Source organism: Lutra lutra, chromosome 11, assembly GCF_902655055.1.
Source record: "Lutra lutra chromosome 11, mLutLut1.2, whole genome shotgun sequence".
NCBI classification, from domain to species: Eukaryota; Metazoa; Chordata; class Mammalia; order Carnivora; family Mustelidae; genus Lutra; species Lutra lutra.
Window position 1 is genome coordinate 1,973,777 of NC_062288.1, and position 13,113 is coordinate 1,986,889.

Consider the following 13,113-nt stretch of genomic DNA (forward strand, 5'->3'; position numbering starts at 1 on the left):
CGATGCCTGTCAGGACACAGACAGAAAACGGGAACATGCACATTGGACCCTTGGGGGTGGCCCCCCCGTCACCTCCCTTGAGCCCTCAGGCCACCAGCACTGGGGCTCAGGTCCCCGGGTTTTTCCTGTGTGTTGGGGAACCTCCCAGAAGCTCCAGCGGTCTCCCCATTCCTCCCCTGGCGTGCCCATCGCCAGCTCCCGGCCAGGTGCAGCGTGGCTCGTGGTTCCTGTGGCTCCCACGTGTGTGACCCCCCCCTACCACCTGCTTCCCGTCACGTCACACCCAGGTGCTGGGGCAGGTGTCCCGAAGGCGGGCTGCTTGGCCATTCACTGGGGTGCGTGTTTCCTGTCATTTCCCCGCCTTGTTAGCTCGTGATTCTCTAAATAGAAGAATGTCCTTGCTGATGGGTGATCCTCCAAAACCGTACATGCTTGACCTGCGGCATGGGTCCGTTTTCCAGATGAGGGATCTGTGCCCTAGAACCCGCCAGGGGCGAGCGGGGAGGTTCTTCCTCCTGGTCCTCCGTTCCGGGTGTTACTGAGGTCTGTGGACTGGGTGTGCGTGGACACCTTCTGTCCGTTCCCGCTGCTCATGCTCACGCCTCCCACCCGTGGGCGCCCATCCTGGCACCTCCGGTCTCCCTTGGACAGGACTGTCCCCACCCCGCCCCGTGTGCAGGGACAGTGCCACACAGATTCAGCTTCTCCAGGAGCCCGGCTTCCTCCTAGCGTGGGTAGGTGGCCCGCTGGTCCTTGGCATCTCAGGGCACGGGCATGGGCATATTTTTTTTGAAAAATAACACCAAATTCTGAGTTTGTGTGGGTGTTTCCAACTCACCGAATAACTTCACTCCTCCGTGTCTCCGCTCCCTCGAGGCTGGAAGCCTGCAATGGTGAGGTCGTTGGCGTGTTTCGTGGGTTTGTATACCATCGGGTCAGAAGAAGGTCGTCAGTGCCAACCCCACACAGGGCCGCCACGTGCGGTTTCGGCCTCCGCCGGCTATTTCTTTGTTTTGTCCTTGGCCGGCATCGCAGTGGACACGCTGTCGCGTCCCCTGGAATAACGACCTGCGTGGCCGCATTCGGACGCGGTCCCCTTAGGCTTGTTTCATTTTGGTTTCTGGGCGTCGCCGTTTGCAACTCAATTTTTTTTACAAGGAGATTTATTTAGGTATTTGAGAGAGATGCAGAGGGAGAGAGAGCTCCCAGCAGACCCCCCAGGAAGCACAGAGCCCAGTGTGGGGCTTGAACTTAACGGCCCTGAGACCGCGACTAGAGCTGAAATCGGGAGTCAGACGCTCAAGCGATTGAGCCCCCCAAGTGCTCCTCAATGTCATTTTTAAAAGTGTGTAAACTATTTGCATGGCTCGGTTCCTCAGTGCAGACCCGAGACCAGGGGTGTGAGGGAGGACCGCCCTGCCCACGTGGTCAGACATCGTGCTGTACGCGGGGCTGTCCTTCGGGCACTCTCTCCGCCCCAGGCACCCGGAGCAGGTGCGCATGAGTGACCATCTGCTGTAGGGAGGTGCCCGTGACGGGCCCATCTGAGGCTATGAGACGGCCCCACAGCAGGACAGACATCTGCTCCTGGACGGTCCCTCCTGGCGGGCGGAGGATCTGGGACAGCAGGCCCCCATCTCACCCAGGGGCCCGCGCAGATGAACAGAGCAGATGCCGTAAGTGGAACGGAAGTGGAAGCAAATGGTGACGTGTGCCCCTCCCAGCGATTGCCACTGCTTACGTCACAGGGTCCCTGCCCTCCGAGGCCCCCCAGCTGCCTGCGTGGCAAGGCCGGCCTGTCAGAGCTCATCCGTGAGCCTGCAGTCCCCACCCGGCGGGCTCAGTGTGAGGCCTTCCCACCTGGATCCCCCTAGAGCCACCTGGGTTCCGTTGGCCACTCCGTCCCCCAGCCTGGGGGGAGGGACAGTCTGGATGCAGAGGACAGGGGTCTCGGGAACAGCTGTGCTGTCGTCGTAAAGGTCTGGGCTCAGCTCTAGAAACCATGGGGAAGATTTTAAATCAAAACACACCAAGGTCAATGAAAACACCTCTTTGGTCTCTCAAGCTGGCCAGCGACAGCCAGGACATCGGACAAGAGAAGGACAAGACGAAATGTTAGCCACTTACTGCCCCTGTCTGCTGGGGGCTGCATCCTGCCCCGGCCCTGCAGCGGCCGGCGAGGAGGAGCCGAGGCTTTGTGCTGGGGGACGGTCACCAAGGTCACGTCTGCCGCTGACAGGCTGCAATGAGGAGGCCGTGGCCCCTGGACGCTCCCTGCTAAGTGGCTTTGCCCCCGGCCCTCACGTGGGGATCGGCTGCGCAGAGCAGTAACGGTCACATTCGGGGCACCCTGCGGGCACCTCCCCACCTTCACGCAGCTCACACGCACCTGCCCGTCCAGACATAGGACACAAAGAGAAGGGCAGGAGGCCGCGGGGGCACAGGGACGCCCCATGCAGGGGCTGATGGGCACATGTCACTCTTGAGGTACCAGCTCCGGCGACAGGTGCCCCTCCTGAAATCGTCAGCAAGAACAGTGCCGTCCCCTCCGTGGGCTCTTCGGTTGGGGGGGGGCGCCTGGAACCCCAGACTGATCACTAGGAGGACGTCTCGACAGCCAGGAACGGGCTGAGGCCCTGCAGCGGCTCATGGTGTCATGCCTGGGCCCTGGGCCGGGGGCCAGGGAGGATGGGAGAGGAGCTCCCTGTCGCTGCCTGCTTTGACGGTTGGGGACAGGGATGATGGGGACAGTGGGTTCCAGTGTCCAGTTCCAGTGTTGCCCGCTGGCCTGGAGGCTTGGGGAGCGTGGCCAGAGAAGCCTGGGGGGCTGACTCCCACGGCCCAGGCCTCAGCTGTGCAGTGGGGATGTCTGCCACCGGCCATCTGCCTCTGGGCTCCCTGACATCATCAATGAGACAGGTCGCCCTCAGCTTTGCCTTCCTGTGGGGTGCCGGGACGTGCTCTCAGAGCAGGAGCTGTGGGGCTCTGGGCGTGCAGGACATCTCGGGACCTGTGAGGTTCTCCTCACCCGGGACGTGCTGTCGAGACCAGCCCCTTGCAGATGCCCACAGGCCCAGGGCCCACGGGACCCCTGCAACGTGGAGAGAAGCCATGCTTCTCAATGCCTGTTTGTTCTGGGAAACGTCCTGTGTTTTCATGAAATTTGATGTGTGGACGGCAGCGGATTTGCTGTCACTTTTCCGTGCGTTAGTGCGTTTCGTAGAGCATCTCTGCTGTATGTCGTGGTGGACGTCCATGGACAGGACCCGCTCATGGGAAGGAGTTTTGTGAGCCCGTCCGTTATTTTAGGGATGTGAGTGCGAGCTTTCCGGGGGCGTCCGAGATGTGACACGGCTGAGACCGTTGGGCTGACCCACGGCAGGTGGGTCAGAAAGTCCCTCCCCAGCGGGACTGAGGTGGGCGCGACGCTCTTAGTGTTGGATAAATGCTGTGGGGGATGTTCTGGGTGTCCCTGTGGGTGGCGAGGTCAGGGTGTAGACCCTGGTGTTCCCCTTGGGGCTCGGGGCCCTGGCAGGTGATTCTTTGGTGACAGCTGCCCACATGCCCCTTGGACCTGCATCTCAGGGACACTCGGGGGCGTGCACCTGCCGGACGGCGGCCGGTGTGTGTGTGTGAGGGGTCTGATGTGACGCACAGGGTCCATCACAAGGCTGTCGGAGCCGGAGGCCAGGAGAGGCACTGTGCTGGGCACCCGGGGCAGAGAACGTCCCTGGGAAAGCCGCTGGCTCTGACTTGGGGCAGCTTCTGACCTTGAACGGGGCACAGGTTTGGCCAGGTGGGTGAGGGACGGGCAGGGGGGTCCCCCGTGTGGGAACAGGCCTGTGTGCCGGTGTGCCCAGGCCCCAGGCGCGTCACTAACGTGCGCTCTGTCCTCTTGACCCCAGGAGAACCACTGCCGCCGCATCAAGATCCTCGGGGACTGCTACTACTGTGTGTCGGGCCTCACCCAGCCCAAGACCGACCATGCCCACTGCTGCGTGGAGATGGGGCTGGACATGATCGACACCATCACGTGAGTGTGCACGGGGACCCGTCCCCCTCGCACCCCCACGGGCCCCGCGGGCCTGCGCTGTGCTGGCCGGTCTGTCATGAGGGGCCGGCAGTCCCCCGGCTGCAGAGAGCCAGGCTGCATGGTGAGGTGGGGTGGGGGAGCTCCCCACTGAGCTGGGTGCCCTGAGACCTCCTGTCTGCGGTTTGCTGGGACGTGTCCTCGTCCGTGGCCATCTGGGGCATGGTCCAGGATGCATCAGGGGTGCAGGAAGGTACCAGCTTCACCACTTAGCCGGACAGGACACCCAGGGAGTCAGCGGGGAGGTCTGGCTCCAGTCCAGCCACGTCCCAGTGAACGGGGCTGCACGTGCTCGTCTTCGCGCGCAGGGGTGTGTGGGGGCTCTCTGTCGAGGGGGCTCCAAGGGAGCAGGGGTGCCTACTGGGAGCACCGTGGGCCAGCCGGACCTTTCAAGCCAGCCCCATCCTGTCGGAGCGGGATGAAGAATGAGGGACCCTCTGTCGTCCAGGGAAGGCATGGGGCTGGGGGGCTGAGCTGGCGGACGGGCACCCATCTGAGCAGCGTGGAACAGTGGGTGCGGTCCGGGGGGATGAGGTTAATGGGGACCGGTGTAAGCGTCCACACTCGGAGCCGGGAAGTGGTGGCTGCACGGTTGTATGGGAAACACGGAAGAACAGAGAGAGACGCAAACCAGGAGGCTTGGCGGGGTTGACCTCGCAGACGGGCCCTGCAGGGCAGGTGTGGGGGCGTCCACGAGCGTCCAGGAGGGGGTCCCCTGCCAGTGGTGGCAGATCTGTGGTGGAGAGACAGACGCCCAGTGCTAGGGTCAGGGGTGGAAGACGGCCCAGGGACGCCAGTGGTCTGCTGCAGCTGGGGGGTCCTCTGGGTGGACGGGGGCTCCAGAACAGGGGGATGGTTGGGGCCAGTTCATGCAGAACCCCTGTGCGGTTCCGGGGAGCTCAGGATCGTGGACGCTGCTCGTTCCGGCTCTGGGTGATGCTCAGCAGCCGCACATCCAGTAGGGTTGCTCACTGTGCAAACGTGACAGTCCTCCCGCATGTGCGTTCAGGACGGGCTTGCGAGGGGCGGGCGTCTCCTGCCGCTGGACAGGGCAGTGCCAAGGATGGTAACAGGGAGGGGAGGGATCTCCTGGAGGGCAGGTGCGTTCAGGCCCCACCCCCTGACTGGGTGCTGGGCGCTCCTGAGGCTGGAGAGGGGTCGAGCCCGTGTTCTCAGTCCGGCAGGTGTTGGGAAGGTTTCAGTTTCTGAGTTGAAGACCAGGCTCTGGTGCGCAAGTGAAGGCCCAGGGCTCCCAGCCCGGTGGCGGAGGCAGCTTGCGGGGCTGGGGCTCTCCCAGCGGGCGCCCAGCCTCCGGCGCGCCGATGCCCGCACTCCCCGGAAGAGTGTGGGCAGCTCCTCTGCACGGGCCCCTCCGGCTGCAAAGTGTCAAACCTGCGCATCGGGCCGGCGTGCAGGGCGAGGCCGGGTGTCTTGGTTTGCGGCGCTGGATCAGGGGCGTCGGCTCTGCCCTCCAGGACCCACCTTGAGCCGGCGCGGCTGCCATGGCCGCTGGCAGACCCCGACGCAGCCGACGGAGCAGGGGTGGCCCAGGGTGGGAGGCGTTTCTGTGGCTCTGGAGGCCCCTCTCCCGTCTCCTGTGTTCGCGGCACACATGTCTCGATGAGACCAACCCTGATGCACGGTTTACTGCGACGTGAGCGTCTGGGTAACTGTGTGTCTTCTGGCACCAGGATCCAGACGTGAGGCAGAACCTTCTGGAAGAGGTGAGGGTGTGCGGGCGGTAGGATTGGGTTACCGTGCCCTTTGCCCCTTCCTGGCTGCCGTGGAGGAAATGCTGTGAAACGAGCGGAAACACCATTTCCTGTTTTCTTGCTCACATTTCCCTGTGGTCCTTTCCTTCGCAAATTAAAAAAAAAAAAAAAAAAAAAATTCCAAAACTTTAACCCTGTTCTGTTTGTTTCCGTACCTCTCACTAGAGGTTGACCGGTGACTGAGAAAGTTAAAATTGAGAGAAAATGCATTTCATATGCACGAGTTCAGTAGGCGTCAAGGACACGTCCACCGTCACACCCCCGAGTAAACGTTGCTGTAAACCCCCGACTCGTGGACTCCCGGATGACACACACTGGGGACCCTGGACCTGACGGGAAGTGCTCGGTCGCTGTGGTCCAGGCTCCTCGCGGGCCGACCCCCAGTGTTTCTGCACCTGGGTCTACCAGAGCGGGTTAGCGGCTCGTGGGCTGTGGCCTTGGTCCTGGAGGCGCCAGGGTATCTGGGCGGCTGTCGGAGCCCGTCAGTGCTCTTTTCCTGCCCTGGATCGTACACAGGGGAGCAGAGACCGGGAGAGGGCAGGGGTTGGCTGGGCCGATGGGATGTCCCTAGAAATCAGAGGCCACCCTGCTCACGTGTGCTCCCCGCGTGGAGCCGCCGCCTTTGCCCATTTGAGGTTCTGAGAGCCAAAGCCTCTGGATGGCCTCCTCGCCAGGCCTTGTGTCTATGTCCTGTCTGTGTGTTCCAGACGGAAGACCCCATGGTCTTTATTTCACCATTGAAGCCCCTTGTCTTCTTGTAGAGTTTCTAATTAAGATGTTTTAAGGGACCCGGGCACCCCTGAGTCTCTGGTCATTTGGGCCGCCAGCCTGCCTGGTGGGGCCAGGGTGTGGCTGGGAGCAGTCTCTGACGGACCCTGTTGAACCCTCACCAGTGATGGGGCCTCAGGGATGGGGGTGAGGATCTGGGAGGGCTTCCTGGAGGCCGCATCTCAGCTGGGCCACATCGTATTAGGAACAAGGCAGGCGAACGCGCATCAGTGCCAGGTCTTGGAATAGGAGGGAGATTGGTCATTGAGCTCCTGGGCTTCCTGCTTTCCTGGGTGGGGTGGGGTTGGGCTCCTGCACGTGGCGGGGCCGCAGGGCATCTTATGCTGGGAGGGGACAGAGGGCAGGTTGTCCGGCGGGCCATCCCTGTGTGTCTGATGTTTCCTGGTCTCTCTTCTCCCTTGTGACAAGCCTCCTCACCGTGGGGCCCCCATGTCCTAGGCCGCGGCTTGGCCTCCTGGCCCTTTCTGGTTGGGCTTTGCCATGGATGGGGGAGGCCCGTTGGACACACCTGCCACGGGGCCCCCTGTGGACAGGCCACCGTCCCATGGCTCCGCGCTCCCTCCCACGAGGCCTCGTTGCACTCCTGCCCCTTGGAGCCCACCGAGAGCCCGCTGCTTCCTCAACGGCATGCTTTAGTGTCTTCTGTAATAACATAACTTCTGCCCGCTGCGGGAGAGTGGAAAGCACAGGAAGACAGCATCGGAGGGCCTCGGCATGGCTGCCGCATGTCCCCTTTGTTCTGACTTGTGCATTGTGTGCCTCTGACCGTGGCGATGAGTCCTAGAGCTGGGGAAGGTGTGCCTGGTACCCCTCGGACACCCCACATGACCGCTCGCACAGAGCTGCCCGCGGCAGGCAGTGTCCCCGGAGGCTGCAAGGACTCACGCTGTCCCGTGTTCCCCAGCTGGGGGGGGGGGTGAGCTCCCCGCCTGGGCCTGCTGCCTGATTTCGACATCCACACACTTCTTATCCCATAAAGTCTATTCGAGGGTCAGGTCTGGAGCTTGGAGTCAGACCCTGGCCATTCCCAGGATGCTGCTGGCGGTCGTCACAGCGGCCTCTGGCCAGGGAGCAGGCACGAGCTCCTGACTGGGTCAGGGGGATACAGAGCAGATTGGAGGTCCCAGTTCATGTCCCATGGGGGCTGCTCTGGGTGGGGAGGGACAAGGGTTGGCATGGACACACCGTGAGATGACCGGGGGCCGGGGAGCTGGGGGTCCTGGCCTGGAGCAGCCCTGCCCAGCTGGGGCCATGCTCGGGAATCGTGGTCCCGTGCTCCCGCCTCTCCAGGCTCCCCTGCATGGGCGAGCTCACGGGTGTGGACGAGGGCCCAGCCCCACACCCACGACGTGTTTGTTGTAGGTCGGTGGCCGAGGCCACGGAGGTGGATCTGAACATGCGTGTGGGGCTGCACACCGGCCGGGTCCTCTGCGGGGTCCTCGGCCTGCGCAAGTGGCAGTATGACGTGTGGTCCAATGACGTGACACTGGCCAATGTCATGGAGGCCGCCGGCCTGCCCGGGTGAGTTGGGGCGAGGTCGTGCACCCTGGGCCGGAGGGGCCTGCACGGGGCCCCCGGGATCCCTGGGCTCCACAGGAAGCCAGCGGCGGACGGAGAGGAGGCCCGGTGGTCAGACCACCCTGTGCTGTCGCTCCTCTCTGCCCTGTGCTCCCCCGGGGAAGGCTGGGTGCATTTCCACACGGTCTGTGCCATGCTCCTCTGTCCTCGTCCTCCTTCAGACAGTCCCCAGAGCCAAGGCCAGGTGCTCCCGGGTGGCCGGGAGTGGAATGGGGCTGCAGGAGGGCTCCAGATGCTCAGCACTGAGCGTCAGCGGCGCTCGCCCCTGTGGTGGCCTGCGTGGTGCGTCTTTTATGTGTGCGCCTGCGGGGACGCCCCTGGCTCTGCCCCTTCTGCCCCCCACTGCCTGCCCCAGAGGCCGGGTGTCCCTGGGATGCTTCCTTCCCCTTCCCTCCTGGATGGCCCGTGGGGGACGTGGCTGAAACAGGCACCATGTGTCCTGACACTGACGCCTTTCAAGGTGGGCTCAGAGGTAGTGCCACTGTCCTCTGTGGGCCGGCCGTCTCTGGGCACCTGACCCCTGGACACTTACAGCCACCCACAGACCTATCCCTCCCACATGCCATCTATTATTCTCCACCCGTCCATTCTGCAAACACCCACCGTCTACCACTGGGCATCCAGAGAATGTGGCCAGATGGGTGGATGGACGGACAGATGGATGGAAGGATGGAATTCACCGTGTGACTCCCCAATCCCAGTTTCATGTTGGGACTCCTGTAGCTAGGTTTCTGGGTTCCTCCTCGAGGCTCTAGTCCCTGAGCAGTCTGCCTGGAGGGACCAAGGCCAGGCTGGGGCACAATGGAAGGTCTCACACACCCCGCCATGTGGCCTCGTACTGCCACGACTTCCCCAAACTCGTGTGCTGGGTGCACGGGCCAGGCTGCCACAAAGCAGAGGACCTGGGTCCTAAACAAGCACTGCCTGCTCCAGGGGTCCTGGGGGAGCCACGGCGGGCATCACCTCCAGCCCCACCATCCCAGCTCCAGACCTGGGTCCCCTTCCCCTGCCAGCTGGGACTGTCACATGCATAACTGGGCCTCCAGTCCCACAGGACTGAGAGGCAGTGGACGCCGGGCCTCTCCTCCCCATCTGTGTCCAGGGAAGGTGCTCCCGGGGCTGACTGTCTGGGCTGGCCAGGCTGTGCCTCGGCTGGAACCCCCAGTGGCATCTGCTCCCACCGTGTGCTTACACCCGAGACCCCTGCTCCATCCCCGAGCCTGGAACGCTGGAGGCTGACAGTTCTGCGATTCCGCGGCTGGGTGTGCCTCCCATGCCCGTTGTGGGTGGAGGATGCTGAGTGCAGGAGCAGATGCCCGTGCACCTCCTTGCAGACAGCCTCGGTGCTGGGTGTCCCTTTGCAGTTCAGGGCCAGGCTGGCGGTGACCGTGCCCCAGAGCCCGGAGGCTGGTGGCAGGGGCTCTTGTGCTCCAGTGCCTGGTTTTCCTGCAGGAAATGGAGGGGCACAGTGGTGTGGGGACTCTGGGCTCACAGGTGCTTTGCTCACTGTGGGCGGTGGCTTTGGGCCCCGAGGCCCCGTGCTCAGGTGTCTGGGAGGAGCCAGAGCTGCGGGGTCCCGGGGGCCACTATGGCTCCCCGGCTTGTGGCTGTGCTCAGGAGATGCGGGCTGAGGGTTTCTCCTTCCGTCACCCGGAAACACACTGGGATGAGCATGAGGGCCGTCCACCTCTTGCGGGGGGAGGAGCAGCGTGGTATCCTTTCCCCTCCCCCCACTGCCTCCCTTCTGCCTCCTGCTCCTGCTGATGCTACGCCCCGCCCCCGTACAGGCTCCGAGCCCCCCCACCCCCACAACCCCCCCTTGCTGGGCTCCCTCCCCCTCTTCTTCCCAGGTGACCTATGCTGCCCGGCGACCCGGGGAGTGCCCCTCCCGATCCTTGTGTCCGCCGCCGCCGCAGGCCCCGGGCACGGCTGTGCTGCTATTTTGCAGGAAGGTCCACATCACCAAGACGACCCTGGCTTGCTTGAATGGGGACTACGAGGTGGAGCCGGGGCACGGGCACGAGAGGAACAGTTTCCTGAAGGCTCACAACATCGAGACCTTCTTCATCGTGCCATCACACCGGCGGAAGGTGGGCTCCGGGACCCGCTCACCTGGGCCTGGGCCAGGCCTTTGGGTGGGCGAGCTCCTGGACCCCCAGTCGGGGCCCGGGGTTTGCTCAGGCACTCAACCATCCTGCATCCTCCCCCTCCCCTCATCTCCCCGGGCCTTTACCCCGCTCCTGCAAAACAGGTTGGGGATGAGGGTGCACTGAGCAGAGGGGTGCTGGGCACACAGGGGGCCTGTGACCGTCGTGTGGGGCACTCGAGGTCACTGTGTGTCAGGAAACTGACCTGGACGTGCTCGGGAGGGCTTGTCCCTCCAGAGTTTGGGGTAGTGATGGAGGGCACAGGGGAGGGGCTCAGAGATCAACTGGGGGGTACAGGGTATAGGTGAGGGACTCAGGGCACAGATGGCCCCACTACTCCTTCAGGACATAAGCAGGTGGGATAGGAGGGAGATCTTCAAGCTTTGCTGTCCTGTGTCCATGGATCAGGGCTGTGCTACCCCTTGTGCCCTGGGGGCCGTGGCTGCGGGGGGCTCCGGGCCAGGATAGGCTGGGCTCCGTAGGTCACTCCGGAAGAAGGGGAAGGAGGCTATGGCAGGTGTTGGTGGTGTGGAGGAGGGCCAGGTGAGGCATTGGTGCTGGACCCCAGGAGAGCAGGAGTCACCCATGTGGGTGTGGAGGGTGGGTCTGAGGGGCAGGGAACCCAGAGGTGAGTGGGTGGTGGTCCACAGCCAGCTGCTGGCCCAGCCACTGACGTCCAGGCTCCAGGGTCCCCCTGTGGCCTGACCCCAAACCTTCCCACAGCTCCACTGGAGGACTGAGGCCTCACTCTGGTTTTCAGAGGCCCTGGGTGTAGCTGAGAGCCGTGTGCTATGGGACTGGCTTGCTGGTTCTGTCCACCTCTGTTTGTCCTTGAACACATGGTCCCCGTGACCTCCCTGTCCCCGTCAGGTTCCTGCTCCCGGCCCGGGGGCTCGGGGCGCAGCGCGGGTCTGCTGACCAGTGTGTGCGTGCCGGCTGCTGGCACAGATATTTCCAGGGCTGATCCTGTCCGACATCAAGCCCGCCAAGAGGATGAAGTTCAAGACGGTGTGTTACCTGCTGGTGCAGCTCATGCACTGCCGGAGGATGTTCAGGGCGGAGATCCCCTTCTCCAACGTCATGACCTGCGAGGACGACGACAAGGTAGGGGCCTCCCGCCTCTGTGGGGACCTCCCCGCCCAGGGCCGCCTGGCCCCATGTGCTTTCCAAAGTGTAAATGCTGTTCAAAGCCAGGCTGCTTGTGTTTTCCTGGAAAAATCTTTCTATCGTCTTGCCCTTTTTTTTTTTTTTCCAACTTGGCTTCCATGTGTTTGTGGGTAAACGCGTGCGTGGACCCCAGCAGCAGTCCCTGAGGTTATCCATGCTGGTCAGATGCTCTGCCGTGAGTGAGGTCTGGAGCCTTGGAGATGGCCCATGAGCCCAGGCGCCATTGGGTAGGCTTGTCTCCGGCTGCCCCCACCGCCGGGTCTTCCGCTGTGCACCTGCTTGCCCCTCTTTGTGTTCAAAGCTGTCCAGTCCATGGAAGGTGGCTTCCCCTGGGGGTGCCAGCCTCGTGGCCTGGCTGCCAGGATTTTCCCCCTTTCCTCTCGGGTTGGGCATAGCTGTCTCTGGGTGTTCTGGTCTTCTGCTGGGTTTGGGGGGGCAGTGCTGCTCCGTGGTAGTCCCAGAGTCCACTTCAGCCATGTTGGTCTTGTGTCTCAAGGGGCAGAGACCCTGGTCATCTGGGGCAGGGGTTGCATCCCAGGAGCCTGGGATAAGCCTGGAGTACCGCCCCTTTCTCTTCTGTGTCCTCGTGTCCTGGGCCCCCCAGCCCAGTGTGGCTCCGTCCATGACCCATGTCCGTTTCCCGGGAACGTGCTGCTATCCACCTGCTCCTGTTTTCCCTGCCGTCCAGGATATTGAGCGGTGACACGGAACTCCATCCCTGAAGTTCTTGGGTTTTTCAGGAAGAAGCAAGGTTCCGCCTCTGGCACTCCTGCGGGTTCTTGCCGCATAGGTTTTTGTGGTTTTGACTGTGAACTCACATTTGTGAGAATTTTGCTGGAAATTCTTGAAGACCCGCACTGACGTGGGTTCTATCAAGACTGGCCTTCCCCTCGGCCAGTGTGCTTGGTGGATTTTGGAAGTTCCAGGCAGGCAGACGTGTGCAAATGTGTCCCCTTGGTGCAGACCCGGGTCTAAGACTGTCCCCCATGCCAGGGCTCCCCTGACTGGTGTTTGTGACGGGGCCACTGGAGGCAGGCCGTCTTAGAACTTTGACCTCACTGCCTGCCCTGCTCTCGCCCCGTGTCGCTGTAGCTGGCTCGTGAGGGATGACGGGCTCTCCAAGCTCCCTGGGTCTCAGACAGCAGCGGTACGTCAGCCACCTGCCCAGCCTGGGTTCCCACATCTGGATGTCCTCTAGTGACTTTCTTACCAGCTTCATGTGCATTTGAAAGTGTGTGTGCATGCACGTGTATGAGTGTATTTGGGTGTATGCACGCGCACACACGTGTGTGCATGCACCACTGTGTGCACACAAGTGTGCATGTACGCACATGTATATGAATTGTGCACACGCATGCACGTGTGAGTGTGCATGAATATGTCCATGCAAGTGTGCTGATGTGGACACTGATACATGCATGAGTATGCACATATGAGTGCATGCACATACACAGGTGTGTCCATATGCACGTATGAGTGTGCACATGCGGACACGTGAGCGTGTGCTCACGTGTGCATGCATGTATCAGTGTGCACACACGAGTGCATGCACACATGTGAGTGTGCATGC

At 62.6% G+C, this 13,113-nt stretch overlaps 1 protein-coding gene across 3 annotated transcripts in view; it reads left to right on the plus strand.

The window, feature by feature from the left end:
- The window catches only part of ADCY1 (adenylate cyclase 1), a 91,142-nt gene that overhangs the window by 43,839 nt on the left and 34,190 nt on the right, over nucleotides 1-13,113 (plus strand). Inside the window, exons 5-9 of one of the 3 annotated variants that reach the window (XM_047695423.1) lie at nucleotides 3,906-4,033; nucleotides 8,014-8,172; nucleotides 10,178-10,319; nucleotides 11,325-11,480; nucleotides 12,636-12,690. In XM_047695423.1, coding sequence (XP_047551379.1) covers nucleotides 3,906-4,033; nucleotides 8,014-8,172; nucleotides 10,178-10,319; nucleotides 11,325-11,480; nucleotides 12,636-12,653 — 603 coding nt within the window. In that variant the 3' untranslated portion in view covers nucleotides 12,654-12,690. Of the gene's footprint in view, nucleotides 1-3,905; nucleotides 4,034-8,013; nucleotides 8,173-10,177; nucleotides 10,320-11,324; nucleotides 11,481-12,635; nucleotides 12,757-13,113 lie in introns of those variants that run through there. The other 2 variants (XM_047695422.1, XM_047695421.1) reach the window with 2 other exon arrangements.